This window comes from Anolis carolinensis, chromosome 1 (assembly GCF_035594765.1).
Source record: "Anolis carolinensis isolate JA03-04 chromosome 1, rAnoCar3.1.pri, whole genome shotgun sequence".
Classification (NCBI taxonomy): Eukaryota; Metazoa; Chordata; class Lepidosauria; order Squamata; family Dactyloidae; genus Anolis; species Anolis carolinensis.
Window position 1 is genome coordinate 174,062,342 of NC_085841.1, and position 19,438 is coordinate 174,081,779.

The 19,438-nt window shown below is 39.4% G+C and overlaps 1 protein-coding gene across 3 annotated transcripts in view; it reads left to right on the top strand.

Moving 5' to 3' along the window:
* The window catches only part of tfap2d (transcription factor AP-2 delta), a 63,839-nt gene that overhangs the window by 34,583 nt on the left and 9,818 nt on the right, over positions 1-19,438 (top strand). For all 3 annotated transcript variants that reach the window (XM_062959251.1, XM_062959256.1, XM_062959262.1), the window contains exons 5-7: positions 1,092-1,210; positions 9,791-9,932; positions 17,056-17,169. In XM_062959251.1, coding sequence (XP_062815321.1) covers positions 1,092-1,210; positions 9,791-9,932; positions 17,056-17,169 — 375 coding nt within the window. The remainder of the gene's footprint in view (positions 1-1,091; positions 1,211-9,790; positions 9,933-17,055; positions 17,170-19,438) is intronic.

Below are 19,438 nucleotides of genomic sequence, written 5' to 3' on the forward strand. Positions count from 1 at the left end.
GGAGAGGTTTAAACCCCTAACCCTCCCCCCCTCGCTACAGGCCTGCCTACAGGCAACTCCGGCTCTTCAGTTTAGAAATAGAGATGAGCACCAACCCCCAGAGTCAGACACAACTAGACTTAATGTCAGGGGAAAGCATTTACCTTTACCTTAAGGTCCTTACCAATGCCTCGAAGGCCATTGTTCTCCCTTTTTAAAAATGCAATTTGGGGTGCAATCACTTGAACATTGCACCCAAAGACCATTCCTGTGTATGTAAATACGTACAAATCCCTGTTCAACTCCCAACCTCATCAACCCCAACCAACCCCTCTCAAATATATTCTTTCCTCTCTATTTCAAATTAAAACAGGAACAGGAAATAATGTAGTGTTGCTTCCAGATAGAATTTTGGAGGATTCTTCACTAGCTGCATTTTTCAAGCCATTTTCAAGTGCACCTGCACATACAAAAAAAGTATCTGGGCAAATCTGTAGATACAATCCTGTGACATTTATAGTGGAGAGGCCCATCTTAACAGACATCTCCATAGTAAAGAGAGGGTGGGAAATCCTAGGTTGAAGGAACTAAGAACTGGCATATGGTCCATCAGCAGGTAAAACAAACCATGAAATAACCATGAAGTAACCATGAAATAACAGCATGAAAGGAAGTAAATCCAAATGTTCCTATTTTACTCTGGTAAAAACAACAGACCTTTCAAAATTGCAAACTCCAGGAATTTCAGAGATCATCACCTCTACATGTGATTTGCAGTATCAAAATAATGTATGGAACCTGCAGCCAAAGCCTGGCCTGTTTCCCTCTGCATGCCTTGGGCTTGATCCAACTAATCCTCAAAACCCTTTGGAGGGAAAAAATGAGATATTGAGAGATCTGGCCATGGGCGTCTTGCAGTATAAGGTGGCCAAGGGCCAAAGGACACTAGCCTTACTGCAGAAATCTTCTGTCAACATCTACCAAAAAGGCCCCAAATATGCAGTTATTTGGTAGATATTTGGTAGAAATAAGAAAAGGAGGAGGAAATGGTAAAACAAAAAAAATGACATGTTTTCTCTCTCCCCCCTGTTTCTACCCTGTCCCCCTCACAGAGCAAAATCCAAGAATGGAGGACGTTGCTTACGAGAAAAACTGGACAGACTGGGTCTCAATTTGCCTGCTGGAAGAAGGAAAGCAGCCAATGTCACCCTCTTAACATCCTTGGTAGAAGGTAGGACACAGCCTTGATTACTGCCTCCTTAGTTTTTGATCCAGGCCTTTAAGTACCTTTTGTGTACTTTGAGACAAAAGCAAATTCAATGTGTTGTCGAAGGCTTTCATGGCCGGGATCACAGGGTTGTTGTATGTCTTTTGGGCTGTGTGGCCATGTTCCAGAAGTATTCTCTCCTGACGTTTCGCCCACATCTATGGCAGGCATCCTCAGAAAAAAAGAAAGCAAATTTCAAGAAGAAAGCAAATTCTTCTTGAAATACTTCAGAATACCACAGAAAAAGATGGGGGGATGCTATAAGCAGACCTGTAGCGAGGGGGGGGGGGTTAGGGGTTCAACCCCCCCCCCCCCAAAAAAATTTCAGGTTATAAAAAAAACCTGATTTACTCATGAATTTTAACTGGTTAACCAAATCCCCATGCTAAGTCTATGAGACAAAAAACATTAAGAGTCCCTCCAGGCACTATCTCAAGCAGATATTGACAGGTTTGTAGCGGGGAGGGGTGTGTGCTAGGGGTTAACCCCCCCCCCCGAAATTTTCAAAACCCCTCCCGAAATTTTTTTCTGGCTACGGCCCTGGCTATAAGTGACATATTTCCTGCCTGTTTATATCCTTCTGGGACCACACTTTCTCTCCTCTCAATCCTCAATCAAGTTAAAGAAAAGACATTAGAAGAGACAACGGGAAGAAATGAGCTGACTCTGGCCTCTTCCACACAGCTGAATAAAATCCCACATTTTCTGCTTTCAACTGCAATATATGGCAGTGTGGACTCAGATAACCCAGTTCAAAGTAGATATTGTGGGATTTCTGCCTTGATATTCTGTGTTATATGGCTGTGTAGAAGGGCCCTTTGGGTTAAACAGAAATCAGCTTAAAATTCCTTGGTTAAATATTTTGCCTCTTGCCTCCATTCCTAACACAAAACACTATGTGTTTATGTAAAAAAGAGCAAGCAAGCATTAGATGTATTTGTGTGCATACTATGGTACATACTCATTTATGTTATTTTTAACATAAAAAATATTTAGGCTTCCTTCAGAAAATCTCTTTTGCATTAAAAAAAACCTTTTGAAATTCTATGGAATATTAAAAAAACAATGGAGCCCCAGTAGCGTTGTGTGTCAAAGCACTGAGCTGCTGAACTTACAGATTGAAAGATCACAGGTTCAAATCCAGGGAGCGGAGTGAGCACCTGCTGTTAGCTCCAGCTTCTGCCAACCTAGCAGTTCGAAAACATGCAAATGTGAGTAGATCAATAGGTACCGCTCCAGCAGGAAGGTAACAGCGCTCCATGCAGTCATGTTGGCCACATGACCTTGGAGGTGTCTACGGATAATGCCGGCTCTTCGGCTTAAAAATGGAGATGAGCACCAACCCCCAGATTCGGACATGACTGGACTTAATGTCAGGGGGAAATCTTTACCTGACCTATTAAAAACAATAACTAGAAACAAATCTAGAATTGGGAGAGAGAAGAAGAAGAAGAGAGCAATATTGAGTAAATGAAAAGTGCACCTTCTCATCCCAGAACAAATTTTATCACCAGGTCTTTCAGAGAAATGTTGTGAGAGTTTTTTAAAAAAACCCATAAAGGCCCTTTCTACACTGCCATATAATCCAGATTATCAAAGTAGATAATCCATATTATCTGATTTGAACTGTATTAAATGAGTCTACACTGACATATAATCCAGTTTAAATCAAATAATCTGGATTTTATTTGGCAGTGTAGAAGAAGCCTAAGAGCCTTTCAACACAGACATATAATCGGGAACATCAAGGCAGAAAATCCCATGATATCTGCTTTGACCACATGTACTTATGCAAGGCAATTTGACTTTTCAATTGTTAGAGTGATAACCTAGTTGTCTCTGATCTGTTAGGAACAGAGATTATGTGCCAATGCACAAAAACAGCAGTTCTTCAGAAGTGTTTCTTTTCAGTGCCCAAAAACATCTACTCTCCTATAAAACATCTTGTTTCTATATCATGCTCTCAAGAGACAAAAATAAAGTAGACTTCGTTAAAAGTAACATATCTGGTTTACTCAGCATATAGATACATAATTTGTCAATCCAGTTAAAGATAGGTTTGAAGTAATTTCTCTGTGCAGATAACATAGGGCATCTTTCTTATAATCAAGAGCAACATGAGTTTGCTCTTAATGGTACAAAGTCAATATGGGGTCTCATGGAGTCTGTGCTCTAATATAGTCTGAGCACTAAACTGTCTCATGGCTAAAGCATTTCTTTTGTGTTCTAAAATGGAGTCTCAGATCTCAACAGTCCCAGATCTAATCATGTGGTCTGCAGCCCCACCCACAACCTCAAGAAACATCGAGAAAAAGGGAAAGCTGCTTATCAAAGCGTACATATACAATACAGTAAGCAGACAGAATCATATACAAACAAATTACTAGTGGAGGCTTAAAGAAGGTTGCTATTTCCAAGAAAGACTCTGTTCCTCTTATTACTACTGTGACACCTAACATTAGTATTTAGACCTGTAGTTCTCAAACTAGGGTCCCCAGATGCTTTTGGCCTTCAACTCCCAGAAATCCTAACAGCTAGTAAACTGTCTGGGATTTCTGGGAGTTATAGGCCAAAAACATCTGGGGACCCCAGGTTGAGAACCACTGATCTAGACTGTTATGACTCTGACAGTGTTCTATGAAAATTCTTTTGAAAAAAGAAAACATAACCTTCCTTTCCTATTTACTTATGTATGATGATGTAAATTATATTTTCCTTTGATATTGATATATCTGTATTTATTGCACTATATGTATTGTTACATTAGGAGTGCTTTGTAAGCTGCCTTTTGGGAGATGGTGGCAGGGTAGAAATAAAGTTTTATTATTGTTATTATTATTATTATTACTACTACTACTACTACTACTACTACTACTACTACTACTACTTTGTCTGGCCCAATAATATATATTGTGTAGATATAGGCTTCAGGGAGAGAGGGAAGTAAGACTAGAAGTGTAATAAAGGCTACATAAAATATAAACAGCTGCAAAATACAAGCATCTTTGTGATAGTGTTGGATGCCAAGTCAGGATGGAATCCTGCCATGCCCACTGTCCCCCTAAAGGGTTTTATTTCCACTAAAAATAAGCAAATACTCTTTATCCTTGCCCCCTGAATTCCCTTGTTTCTTATTTTGATAAATTAAAACAACAGAAAAATGTTCTGTTAACATAGTGCAAACACAATCACTATGACCACAAGAACAATGCAGCTCAAAAGTAGTCACAGTCCTTTGCACATGTCTGGATTAAGGTAAATTTTAGTCTATCGAAGGCAGGGGCTAAGTTTGTCTATGTGAACATTGGGTGCACTGCTCATTTACACTGTAAAGAATGTGCTCTTTTTTATATAGAGGACAAAGAAAGTAGCATTTCTTTCTGTAGCTGCAGGCGAAAGTAGTCAAACCATCACAAACTGTTGCCCTTGCACGGCTCATGTCTAGTAAAAATTTCAAAGAGAAGTACATTGCCTTGGCATGGCTCCAGGCTAATAGTCAAACCTTCATGGTACGATGCCCTTGCATGGCTTGTGTCTAGTAAAACTTTCAAAGAAAAGTACATGGCCTTGGCGTGTCTCCAGGCTAGTAGTCAAACCTTCACAGCATGTCACCCTTGCGTTGTTGGCTTAAAGTATACCTGGGGGATTCATCAAACCTAGCCAGGAAACGTAGCTAGATTTCTGAGAATAGGGCACATTGCTCCAGACCAGTGTAAACAGGGATTTGTCATAAAGGTGATCCCAAAGAAGTTACTGCTGTAGGTTGCCTAACCCTTTGCTCTTATCACAATACTATTTCACGTTATATTATCATCTTGCCGATGCACTCAATTGTCGTACTGAGGCTGGATCTACATTGCCATATACAACCCAGTTTCTGAATCCAAATTATCTTATTTGAAGTGGATATTGCAGTGTAGACTCATATAATCAAGTTCAAAGCAGATAATCTGGATTCAGAACCTGGATTATGTGGCAGAGTAGATCCAGTCTGACTTGGATTGGTAAGGTTCTCCATGCCTCCTTTGCTATATCTTGAAGTTAAGTAATAAAAAACAAACAAACCAGTAAACCTTAACTCAGCCTGATGTTTGAATTCATCAGATGTCCATGAAGCCATCTGTTGAAAAACTGCTGGTGCCTTCCCATTGCCGCTGCTTCTGCCACTTTTGGATATCAGTAGCATACACTGGTAGCCAATGACTTCATGAATGGCCATTTCCAGTCCCACTGTGTACTATTGTTCAAAACCATATACAGAAGAGTCTCACTTATCCAATATAAACGGGCCGGCAGAACGTTGGATAAGCAAATATGTTGGATAATAAGGAGGGATTAAGGAAAAGCGTATTAAACATCAAATCAGGTTATGATTTTACAAATTAAGCACCCAAACATCATGTTATACAACACATTTGACAGAAAAAGTAGTTCAATGCAAAATAATACTATGTAGTAATTACTGTATTTATGAATTTAGCACCAAAATATCACGATTTATTGAAAACATTGATTACAAAAATGCGTTGGATAATCCAGAACTTTGGATAAGCGAGTGTTGGATAAGTGAGACTCTACTGTACTACAATTGCTTAGACACATGACACTGTCAAGGATGTGATCATGTAGGTTTAGCTTTCTCTTCTTCTTCATTCATACAGTCTTTCCCAGCTCTTTGTGGCCTCAGAGTTTTACCTTATTTTCCCTTAAAGCATGTTTAACCCAAATAGTTTCACGTGTTAATACTGTTAGGTGGAAATAAGTGAGGTGGGAGGGGGCTAGGTAAAGAGGATGAAAACCTCCATCATGTTTACCATTTCTTGAACACTAAGAACCTAAGGCAAAAAAGTCTTTTTTTAAAACACCATTCAAATTTGAAGGCCGCTGTTGCCCCAAAAAACTGCAGCAACCAATATAAAACTCTGTGGCCTTGATTCCTTTGGAAGAGGGGACTACACTTGCAGTTTTCTTCCAATTCCTCCAAGAATTGCTTCAAAAGATATTGGTAGTTCTATGTTTTTAAAAAATGCTGAAAGAGGATAACACAAGCACCCCTGTAATTATTCATTTCGACTTGGCAGGGATAACCCTCCCCTGAGGGGCTACAGTGCCTGCACATTTTGTATGATTCTGCCAAAAAGAAAAAGAAAAACGAAGTTAGAGATATTTTGTTTTGCTTTCCAATAATAGCCAATAGGAGATCATGTTGACTTAGGTTTGAAATACTAACTCACAGCAGTCTGGTTCCAAACAAATCCTAGCTAAAGAACATCATTTCCTAAAATGCTGATTTGGGTTCTGAAACAAATGTTTTTGGCAGTCTTGAAATCTTGTCAAAATCCACAAAGGAAGCATGAGTATGGAAGTGAGCAAGCCTCAAACCCAATTCATCAAAGGAACAAAACAACAGATGGGGAACAACATAATTGGAGAACCACAAATGCTTTTCCAAAAGATTTTGGCTGGGCCTCTTAGAAATCTCCAGGCAAGGCCTGAGATAGACTTCCCTTGAGACAGGGTTCTGTGAGTTTGGCATCCTTAAGTTGTCATTCCAAGTAGCCACTTCCAATGACTGGAGTATGTGGATGTTTAATTCCTCTTTCAAGGAACAAGCACACATGGAACCTGTAAGGGTGCAGTGTTGCATGCTTGCTTAGAAAATGCTGGATTGTGCTCTGTATACGCTATCCTTCCATGTTCTGCTTTCTGTGACTTTTATGTCAGCTCAGCAGAACATAACCTGTAGCAACTGTTTTACTCTTCTAGGATTCTGCAGATCCCCTGCCCCCACCCCACACCCAACCATGACAGCTCTCTGATTCATTCCATGTCACCACCCACTTGCCCCATCCACATGGTTGCAAACTTTCACACTGTATTGCACTATGGTACCCTTGGAAAAGTTACTGCAGTAATGTACCATTGTACTGTACTAATGTTAACTGTTACCCTCATTACCCATCAGTTTCTTGTAGTTCAATTCCAAATGGAGCTGAGAAACTTGTTTTGTTTCCTCCCAATTTACATAGAAACAAGCTTTTTCAATGCCTATCCAGTATTTCCATAAATATATTTCTTTAGATTATAGGACTAGTTGTGTTTTTCTATCCCAGCAGGCTTGGATGCTCCTAGTTTCTGGATCTTGCATTCAGTCTGAAAGTGAAGGAGCATTCGTTGGGGAGGGGGCCTGCACAGTTCTGCAGAAGATCATGTGGCCTGGATAGTCCCGCACAGTATTTGCTATTCCCCTGACTGCTCATTTAAGACAAGCTTCAGCATTTAATTAAAGAGTGGAAACCCACACAATCAATATACTTGGAAAAGAAAATAGGCAGAGAAAGAAAAAATCATTCCCAAACACACAAAACACTTGAGTAATCAGACACTGGGGAGAAAGAGTGGACTTGTCGACACTGAGAGTTATTGTTAGTTTAAAAGCTGTCTTCAGATTATTGCTGCTCCTTTATTTTTCAGATCAGGGGGTGGCAATGTTACTGCAGAGCTGTCAGTTCTTTTATACACCCATTAATTTGTGTGTGCATTTGTACATGGATGTGTGTGTGCAGGTTTGTGTGTACTGCCATGCTCTCTTTCTATGGTTCAGCAAGTTTTTACTGGTATTCCTAGAATTCAAAGTTATAGCTACAATAGCTGATATACATTTTAATGCATAGATGTGGGTGTTCCTGATACATGATGATGATGCCACTTTTTCCTTTCTTAATAGAGGTTCAAAGTGGTGAAAAATGCGAAAATTAAAATTTACAATTCAAAACCTAAGACATATAAGCACTGAGGCCCCTTCCACACAACCGAATAAAACCCCACAATATCGGCTTTGAACTGGGTTATCTGAGTTCACACTGCCATATATTCTAGTTCAAAGCCGATATTGTAGGATTTTCTACCATGATATTCTGGGATATAGGGCTGTGTGGCAGGGCCCTAAAATAGAATTGAACATAGAAGTATTAAAAATACAGCCAGTCTCCATTAAGAACATGATAGATTCTGTAAGTTTATTCTTAAATTGAATATGTATGTAAATTGGAACAGGTACATGGTTACATATAACTCCTATCTATCTATCTATCTATCTATCTATCTATCTATCTATCTATCTATCTATCTATCTCTATCTATCTATCTATCTATCTATCTATCTATCTATCTATAAATGCTTTGGATAGCATAGGGGAAGGTTAACACCCTTGTAGTGTTAATTTTGCCATCTGTGCCCCAGTTTAGAAGATTTCACCCCAGTTTCGGAGATTTGCCAAATAGCCTGAACCTGAGCCATATGCCCTTTTGTAGGTCATAATCAGCACTTTAAATCTGTGATGAGTTGTGGTTAAAAATATTTTTAATACCATTGGAAAATAGTGATATATTCTTTGTGCAGAAATAAACTTTATATTTTAAATAAGAAAAAAAATGAGGTATGTTGCCCCGGGCATAAAACTGACTAGGAAAAAAAATCTTCATTTCCTACAGTCTTGACAGTAAAAACAAATAATTCACTTAGGGCCCTTCTGGACAGGCCCTATATCCCAGGATCTGATCCCAAGTTGTCTGTTTATCCCAGATAATTTGGCAGTGCAGACTCATATAATCCAGTTTAAAGCAAAAAAACATGGCGTCAGATCCTGGGATATAGAGCCTGACTAGAAGGGGCCATAATTTCACCCTGTTGGTTGGTGGTTACTCAGAAAATTTCACCGGAAAACAGGATTTTCTGCTCAGGGAGAAGGTTTCTCAAATAGATAATTGAGATAGCCGCATTGAGTCCCCACAGGGGTTGAGAAAGGTGGGATATAAATATGGGAAATAATAAATAATTGTGTTTTTCGATACACACGTTCCAATACATTCACAAAGGCATAATTTTTTTCAGAGACAATGTGCAATATCTCATTGATGAAGAATCTTGTCACATTCAGAACTTTCCTCACTGAATTTCCTGGTCATTGCAAAACTTCTTTTGAAAAGTTAATTTTAATATATGCAAACATTCTCTCCATTCCTATTGTTAACAATGTTCTCTCTTCTACTGAGTGCTACAGGAGGCACCTGTAGGCCGCTTCTACACTGCCATATAATCCAGATTATCAAAGCAGATAATATGGACTATCTGCTTTGAACTGGATTATATGGGTCTATGTGGCCATATAATCCAGTTCAAGGCAGATAAACTGGATTTTAAATGGCAGTGTAGAAGGGAACTTAGAACTAGGAAAACAGAACACACACACATCCTTCTTGTTATGAATCTTCCCATTCTTCTATTACTGAAGTTACCAAGGGCCCTTCCACACAGTCATATAACCCAGTATATCAAGGCAGATAATCCACATTATCTGCTTTGAACTAGATTATCTGAGTCCATACTGCTATATAATCCAGTTCAATGTAAATTGTGTGGAAGGGACCATGTGTAAGTTGTTCTGAGAGGTTTGTAGGTAAAAAATGCTCAAAATCCATGCATACCGAGCAAGCGGCTCAGCGTGGCCTATGAATTTACAATTCTTTTCTGTCTGCTCACAGGAGAAGCTTTACATTTGGCCAGGGATTTTGGCTACACGTGTGAAACGGAATTCCCAGCCAAAGCAGTTGGGGAACATCTTGCAAGGCAGCACATGGAACAGAAGGAACAGACAGCAAGGAAAAAGATGATCTTAGCAACCAAGTGAGTAAATTCCGAAACACAAAATTTGCAAGTGCATTTGAAAACTGCTCTTGAAGTAATTCAACACTCAAATTGCAGATTAAAACCCCTTTGACAAAGCCATATAATCCAGATTATCACATTGTTAGCTTTGAACTGGATTATATGATTCTGCACTACATATAATCCAGTTCAAAGCAGGTAATCTGGATTTTATATGACAGTGTAGAAGGGGCCTGGGGCTTCCCTTATTTTCTGAAGGCTATAAACAGGCCTTGGACACAGCGGATGATCTTGCTGCCTCTCTGAAAAGCACATTAGTTTCCTTATTTATTGCACATGGAGGTTGCAATACTCAATCCACTAACTTGTGAACGAGTTGTACTCAACTCCCTGATATGTATTTACAGGTAAATGTTTACAGGAGTGTGCTACTCTGGCAATATGTTGACAGCAACAACATAAAATACACTTCGTGCAGTGGTGTAGCATTAGAGATGAAAAACTGCACAAGAGTCTAGGTTCATCCCTACTTCTATTTTTATTTGCAAAGAATGACCCACAAAGTCTCAGAATATCCATAGGTACATTCTTCATGCATCCATGTCATTCGCATGAAAGTGAGACTTTGGGAGTAGGAATGGCAATTCTGAGGCTGAATGTGCATCAATGGCATCTACTGCCTTATGATGGCAGCTGGGCAATGGCTTCAATTTCTTTGTTTTCTAGTATGTCATCATTGCCCTCTACTGGACATAAGAAGAATTTAACAGCTGCTTGTCACAGATGTGTATGGCCTACCACTGGCATAAGGGGGCCATTCCCATTTAATATTGTGTTTTAAGATCTGAGAAGCTTCACTTCTTTTTTTGGACCATTTATTTAGAAAACACAATTTTCTGACATGGGTTTACTCTTTCAAAGGGTTTTCTCTAAGCAGGGAGATGGGTTCGGTGCATGGGCTTATGGGCTTGGCTTCCTTCCTGAGAGCCCACATAGGAACACATGATCAATATGAGCCACTTCTTATATAGTATGTTCAGTGGAAAGTGAGGAAATCCCAATGCTTTCACATTAATGCAAAGTCCAGTGTTTTCATGAATGGATCACAATGCATTGATGGTTAACCTGTCAATTTTAAAGTTCTTTTCTCTATTAAACATGTCCATAATGGAGATATGCTTTAAGAAGGTATTATTGACCCAGGCCCCTTCTACACTGCCATATAATCTAGATTATCAAACAGATAATCCACGTTATCTGTTTTGACCTGGATTATATAGGTCTACAATGCCATATAATCCAGTGTAAACCAGAACATCTGGGGGCCCTTCCAGACAGGCCCTATATCCCAGGATTTGATCCCCGGACTTCTGTTTATCCCAGATTATCTGGCATATTATCTCATATACTCCAGTTTAAAGCAGATTATCTCATATACTCCAGTTTAAAGCAGGAAACCTGGGATCAGATCCTGGGATATAGGATCTGTCTGGATTTTATTTAGAAGGAGACTCATATTATCAAGTTCAAAGCAAATAATGTTGATTATCTGCTTTGATAGTCTGGATTATATGACAGTGTAGAAGGGGCCCCTGTCTCAGGATAGGCTCATTCCTAGAAGTGGAAAATCAAATGGTGCCCCCCACCCTTAAATGAACACCTGCCAAGCTTTTTTTTTTTTTTTTTTTGCAAGGAGGGAAGCAGAATTTTTCACCAGCCCCTTTCACCATCTCTAGAACTAAAAAGATAATAACTGAAAGGTCAATAACTCACAATTTGTTCTCCTTCCATGACATCCAGTAGACTTCCTTGAGTAGATGGCATCTTCACTCTGCCTAATGCCAGGACCAGATGAATTTCTTTCCAAGCCAAGATTCTGGTTCTTGGAAACACCCGAGCCAAAATCCTGTTGGTACCTTACTTTGACACAGCAGTCCTTTTTGCCACATTTTTATAGTATGCAGTAGCAGTGGGAGGGATGATGGTCTAAAAACCAACTCCCTAGCCATTGAAAAGTGTCCTCTTAGCTCAGGCCTCTTCTACACTGTCATATAAAATCCTGATTATCTGCTTTGAACTGGATTATATGGCAGTTTAGACTCAGTTAATCTAGTTCAAAGCCGATAATTTGGATTATCTGATTTGATAATCTGGATTATATGACAGTGTAGAATAGATCCCCGATGGCTCAGCGGATTAAATCACTGAGCTGCAGAACTTGCTGACCGAAAGGTTAGTGGTTCGAATCCGAGGGATAGGGTGAGCTCCCAGTGTTAGCCCCAGCTTCTGCCAACCTAGCAGTTCGAAAACATGCAAATGTGAGTAAATCAATAGGTACCGCTCTGGTGGGAAGATAACAGTGCTCCATGCAGTCATGCCGGCCACATGACCTTGGAGGTGTCTACGGACAACGCCGACTCTTCGACTTAGAAATGGAGATGAGCACGAACCCCCAGAATTGGACACAACTAGACTTAATGTCAGGGGAAAACTTTTACCTAACCTAGAAGGTGTCTAAATCCCATTTTCTTCCTTGCACATTTCCATCACTGGAAATTTCTAAAAGTTATCCCCTTTCCTGGTATGTTTAATGTGCAAGATCTGCAGAGAGATATCACTACAAATTGTTCTGCTGGATGCCATAGAGCTAAGCAAGTACTTTTAAAAAAGTCCATTGTGGACAGTAGCTCTTTAGCGTGATCCACAAACCATTTAAGCACAAGCTAAGCTTCTGCATGTATTGGACTTAATCAAAAGTACTTCCAATTCATTGGTTTATCAGCAAGGCCATATATATTGCAAAGGGCAGAGTAGTAATCCATGTCCCAGATCATTGGGCAGCTCTTTCAGTCCTGACAGATTTCTAAGCTCCATCCTTGATGTCTTTTTGACATTCTCAGCAGAGCCTAGTGACAAGAATGAGGTGGCCACCAGAAACGTATACAGTATCAAAGGATTCCATGAAAGTTTCAAGCATTCTGTTTCTTTGAAAAGCAAACCTCTTCCCTACTTGATGTATAACCCTACTTCAAAGAATCCCCTTTGGCTATATCCGACATGCAGTGGTCCACAAATCATTGAACAGAGTTAAAATGGAAGGAAGAAAAGCATTACTTTTATTAGGCCACACACACTCATTAGAATTAGGATACGCAAAAATGTACCACTAGAGACAAGAGGCAAATAGGCCATGTGAAACCATAAACGGAGTAACTTCACTTGAATTCTAAAGACCAAACAAAATCTAAAAATATTTGCCTAAGACTAAAACAAAACTAGTCCTTGTATCTGCATACCCATTGGCCTTTTGTTTTAAAGTTACCTCTTTTTGCCAGGAGTGATGGGACTCCTGAAGAAAGATTGAGATGTGGATTTCTTTAAGTGTATTCATAGTAATCCATGTTACAGCTTCTTGAAATCAGAATATGACACTGTAAAGGCCACAAAGAGGAAAAACAAATGCACTCAGTTTTTATACTAAAACGGAAGTGGCATATCTATGTCTCTCCCTATCTCCACCCCTCATTTTCTGTGTGCCATAAAGAGATAAAGCGCTCCATCCAGATTTATGTGTAATCTAGGTTTTTAGACAAATCGAAGGGGAAAGGGGCTTTGGCAGTGGATGAATGAGCACTAAGCATTCTCCAGAACCCTTAGGAGATTATCATGTTTTAGATTATGCATTTGGGAGTTCTGTGTCCTGGTGATGGCCAGAGTGTAAACATTTAGGTGTGTGTTCCCTCTTGCATGCCATATGGAGCGTGCACTTGTATTTGGGCCTTTTGTTGGGTGCTACAGGAAGTCTGTGAGAACAGCATTATTATTTTTTGAATGAAGCAGAGTGTTTGAGGATCGGGACATTTTTTGAGATACTAAGATGCTTGTTTATAAAGCTATTGTCCTTCCAACCCTGTTATACATCTGTGATAAGAGGAATGTCTACAGACATCACACACAACTTCTGGAATGATTCCATCAACGTTGTCTCCAAAAATTTTTGCAAATCTCTTGGGAAGACAGAGGGACCAATGTCAGCGTTCTGGAAGAAGGAAAGACCACCAGCATTGAAGTGATGGTCCTTCGCCATCAACTTTGCTGGACTGGTCACATCCGAATGCCCGATCATGGTCTCCCAAAGCAGTTACTATACTCCCAACTCAAAAATGGAAAACAAAATGTTGGTGGACAGAAAAAGAGATTTAAAGATGGGCTTGAAGCCAACCTTACAAACTGTGGCATAGACATCGGGAACTGGGAAGCCCTAACCCTTGAGCATTCTAACTGGAGGTCAGCTGTTACCAACAGTGCTGTGGAATTCGAAGATGCACAAATGGAGGGTGAAAGGGAAAAACATGTCAAGAAAATGGTGCGTCAAGCCAACCCTTATTGGGACCACATTCCATCTGGAAATTGATGTCCTCACTGCAAAAAAACATGCAGATCCAGAATAGGTCTTTACAGCCACCTACGGACCCACCACCAAGACCCTAGACTCAGAAGGCAATCATACTCAGCCACGAGTGATAGTCTATGATGATGACAGGAAGTCCATATGTGAAATAACCTCACTGCCATATTATCTAGTTTCAGAATGCAGATTAACTAGATTGAACTGGATTACATAGCAGTGTAGACTCATATAATCAAATTCAACGCAGTTAATTTGCATTCTGAAGCTGTATTATATGGCAGCTCCAGCCATATACTGTATATACTCGAGTATAAGCCGACCCAAATATAAGCTGAGGAACCTAATTTTACCACAAAAACTGGAAAAACTTGTTGACTCGAGTATAAGACGAGGGTGGGAAATGCAACAGCTAAGGGTCAAATTCAAAAATTAAAATAGATATTAATAAAATTGCATTATTTGAGGCATCAGTAGGTTAAACGTTTTTGAATATTTATATACAACTGTAATTAAGGATAGTAATAAGACTTTAATAAGATAAGACTGTCCAACTCTGAATACCTATATACTCAAGTATAAGCCCACCTGAATAGAAGCTGGCCAGGACCCTCACACGAGTATAAAAAAGGGCTGAAAAACTAGGCTTATACTCAAGTATATACAGTACTTAAAATTTGGCTTTTTAAGGGGTCCAGAGAGGCTCATGGAATACCTAGATCAAGGAAACCTGTTGTGGCATAAACTGACAAACACTAATATACATTGTTTCTAATCAAGGAACTGTATTCTAATACAACACAATTGAATACCGCTAAGAGTTGTCGTTTCCAGCTTATTAACTGATCCTACACCATGGATGAAGGAGCAAAACAAGAATTACTCTTTGCACCATCATTCTTTCATTTATACTTGAATGAAATAATCCTAACATTGTCTGACCCAGAATTTTTTTCACCCTCAGTTGGGTCAAAGAAGGTGTCTATACTTTTATATGCTGGTAATGTGGACTTTTTTCCCCAGTTACTTGTATAAGTCCTACAAGGCCATTCTCTAAGTTTATCACATTTTGTTTTATAGAAAAGCTGAATATTCACTATACCAAACAAAAGTGATGGTGTTGGAAGAAGCTGGGGCTAAAAGCGGGATCTCACCCCGCTCCCTGGATTTGAACTGCTAACTTTTTGGTCAGCAAGTTCAGCAGCTCAGCGATTAAACTCACTGCACCACCGGGAGCTATGTACACATACACACACACACACACACTTTGGATGGCATATATATGTGGTTTTCACTTCCTAAGGGTAGATTTCTCTCACTTCCTGTTGTCTCACCCTATTCTTAATTATGAGTAATTTGTAATTCAGATGTTTGTAACTCGGGGACTGCCTTTACTGCCCAGATTCTCTATAGTGTTGCTATATGCAGATAGGATGGTTCTCTGGTGGTTAAAACTGAGGCACTTCAGAATACATTTCTCCAAAAACTGTTGATGTTTCTACCTGGCACTCCTGCAACTCTGGTTGAAGCAGAGGTCAGATTTCCTTCCATTAGATCTCAAATTCATTTAATTTTATTTAACTACAGGATAATTTTAAAAGATCCCAAAGTCATGTTTTAACCAGCTCTCAAGTTCAAAATATCAAAAGTTGCTTCATCCTACTCTACTTGACAACTGAGTGGAGAAACTTTATGAATACATCATCAACCATGGAATACAACTGCATAGACAGGCTATTAGCAACTCAATATTTATCAAAATGGAATAGACTCTATAAATGTGACTATCAAAAGGCTGTTTACCTGGCAAAGCTCACATTTCCAAACTTTGGACATTATCACACCAGTCTGTAAGCCATGTCAAAGGCTCCCTAAATATGAATAAAAACACTGTTACCACAGAACAGCATCCTAATCTCTTCCCAAACCAAATGTCAAGTCATCTCAAAATTGCATTTAATGAAAATGGGTTCCTGCCATCTTTTGGCATCTAAACCCAATTTCATCCAGATTTACAAATCCCATGTTATTGTGTAGAGAAAGAAACCTGCTTTAGTCACTCATTTTGTGAGGTGTGATATCCATTGTGGGCTGTATATCCTATGCTTTTGGCTCATTACAAAAGCAAAAAAGCCCTTTAAAGTGCACTTTCAAAATGATGAATAAACACAATGCTAGAAGTGCTTATTTCTTTTCAATTTTTAAAGGATGCATATGCCCACAGCTTCAAAAATCTGAAAATACAAGCGTGCAGAGGTGTGCAGCTTAGAAGCTGTGAACTAACAAACAAAAAGAGGAGGGACATGTATGAAGATTGTAACAATATGAATTGGGAGGAATCATGTCCCTGCATGTGCAATACGGTCAACATGCCCAAAGTGTATTTAAAAAAGAATAATGCAGTAAGACGAAGGGCTAGACAGGCATGCTCCTGTGTCAGCAATGCAGCTTTACCATGGGAGAACACGTTTTACAAGACACATGTGATAGCATTCTTTGACACATTTTTGCAGCCCTTCTTCTTTAAACTATATTTCTAGCCATGATAGATAGCAGATATTCTCATACCCTTCTAGTCCTCCATTTGTATATTTGTGGGGCCCCAGAAATTCAGAATTTTACTGACTCATATCTTATATTAGATAGTTATTGCAATAATTATGTATAAGGGGAGATTGTCTTCATATCGAACTTGTATGTGAGCTTGACAATTATGCCTCCATTTTATTCTAGGCAAATATGTAAAGAATTTCAGGACCTGCTAAGCCAAGATAGATCACCTTTGGGATCCTCAAGACCCACTCCAATATTAGACCTTGACATCCAGAGACATTTAACACATTTCAGGTATGGCCTTCTAAATCACTTTATGGAATAATATGACAAAAGAGATCTGAAATTTTGGAAGCGTCAGTGAATATTTTATCTATTAGGTAAAACGGCTGGTTCTGTAAGCCTCTGGAGGAAGGCTTCTGCTTCAGGTTGCTAAAATCTCCACGTTAGAAAAGCTGGATAGGACTATGAAAATTTTCAAAGCTCCTGTATAGATCTGTTTCCCACATGCTGCATGAAAGTAGTTTTTGTTTTATTGCTGAATGGTGCCCACCTGTTTTTTTAAAAAAAATGTTTTCTATTTGTTTTCCTCTAAGACTGTAGTTGTATCTGACATATGTTTCTTTCAACTTTGTTAGCCGCTTTGAGTATTTAGATGAAAGATGAAATATGCATATTTAATATTATTTAACAAATGATTTACCCTTTTCCATTTTTGGCATGATTTGCATGCAACTTTGATGGGAAATATGTCTCTGGTCCAAAAAAATCAAGGTTTTTACATGAAATATGGAACTCTTGGAAATCTGCTTACAGAAAAACAAAGGCTAGGCTGCAATAGAGCCATGTTTGCTGTAAGTAAATTGGGATGTGCTCTCTAGTGGATGTAGAATGAAGCAGAGGCTTCTCTTCTACCATTATTAGCAAGATGAATAAAGGGAGCAGTATAGTACCCTATCTGTCTGTCTGTCTATCTCAAAGCATTTGGGAGCAGGAAAGGAATATTAGGTTACATTTTCACCATTGCACCTAAATGGGCATTTAACCTTGAGCACTCTGAAACCATCAAATAAACATAAACCCTGGACCAAGTAGTGAGAGAATGGGGCATTTTATTAGATTATTGCAGGAATCAGTTTTGCTGCTGTACCTGAACAGAAGAGTAGACAGAGATAAAACAAATAAGCCTAATACTTTATGTAGTGAGAGCCGCATAGTGTAGTGGTCTGAGCATTGAACTATAACTCTAGAGACCCGGGTTTAAATCACCAGACAACTCCACTATGAATGTATCTTGCCAAGAAAACCTCATGATTGATTTGCTTTAGAGTTGTCATAAGTCAAAAACAACTTGAAGGCACACAGCAGCAAACTTCATGTAGTATTTGTAGACATTATAGCACTTAGATGTTTAGATGATCCGTTCCTCAGCTTTCGTGAAGATCACAACATCTTCTCTGTTTGCCTTCATTCATATTTTGAGCACATGTTGACCAGTGTACCATTGTATGACCATGTTTGTCTCTCACATCATACACCATACAGAATGAATCAGACCATCGGGTGGGAGGACAACCAAGAGAGCTCATCAATCTCCATGGGTACCATGTTGCCATGGTATGCTCCAGCACCCATCTGTTCTATGTATCATGTGGCCTTCAAAGCAATGTTTGAGTTGGGCAATGTGGCATAGAAGATCTTTTACTTTTGATATTTTTTGAGCATCCTTGTTGTGCAGTTCTCTCTGCATTCAGAGAGACATCACAATGGGCCGTCTTCTGAGGGAGGCATGTACAACCTGTAGTTGTTCTGAGAGAGCCTTTGTCATTGTCCATGTCTCTGTACCATAGCATAGGGCAGGTAGCACGGTCGAGTCAAACAATTGAACTTAGGATAGGGTGATAATCAGATAAAAAAGGTAAAGGTTTCTCCTGACATTAAGTCCAGTCATGTCTGACTCTGGAGGTTGGTGCTCATCTCCATTTCTAAGCCGAAGAGCCGGCGTTGTCCGTAGACACATCCAAGGTCATGTGGCCGGCATGACTGCATGGAGCACCGTTACCTTCCTGCTGGAGCGGTACCTATTGATCTACTCACACTGGCATGTTTTCGAACTGCTAGGTTGGCAGAAGCTGGAGTTAACAGCGGGAGCTCACTCCGCTCCCGGGATTTGAACCTGCGACCTTTCAGTCTGCAAGTTCAGCAGCTCAGTGCTTTAACACACTTTGCCACCAGGGCTCCTGATAATCAGATACTTTCAGGAATTAACTTCTAAAACAAGAAAGTGCTATGATATTGTGGAATCAATAAGTAATCTGTATATACTGTTCTTGACTTGTAGCATCAAGATAGCTTATTGTATTTTCTACAGTGTTATCCTGAAACATTTTTAACAAAAGAAACAGGAACACGACCATTAGATCTTATATAGAATCTTTCCATAACATTTAATTGCATATGTAGAATATAACAGCACAGAGAGAGCACTGAGGGCATAGTAATGTGTCCCATATCTTCCCAATGATCTATTCTGGCACCAATTTAGTATGCATTCCATGGGAAT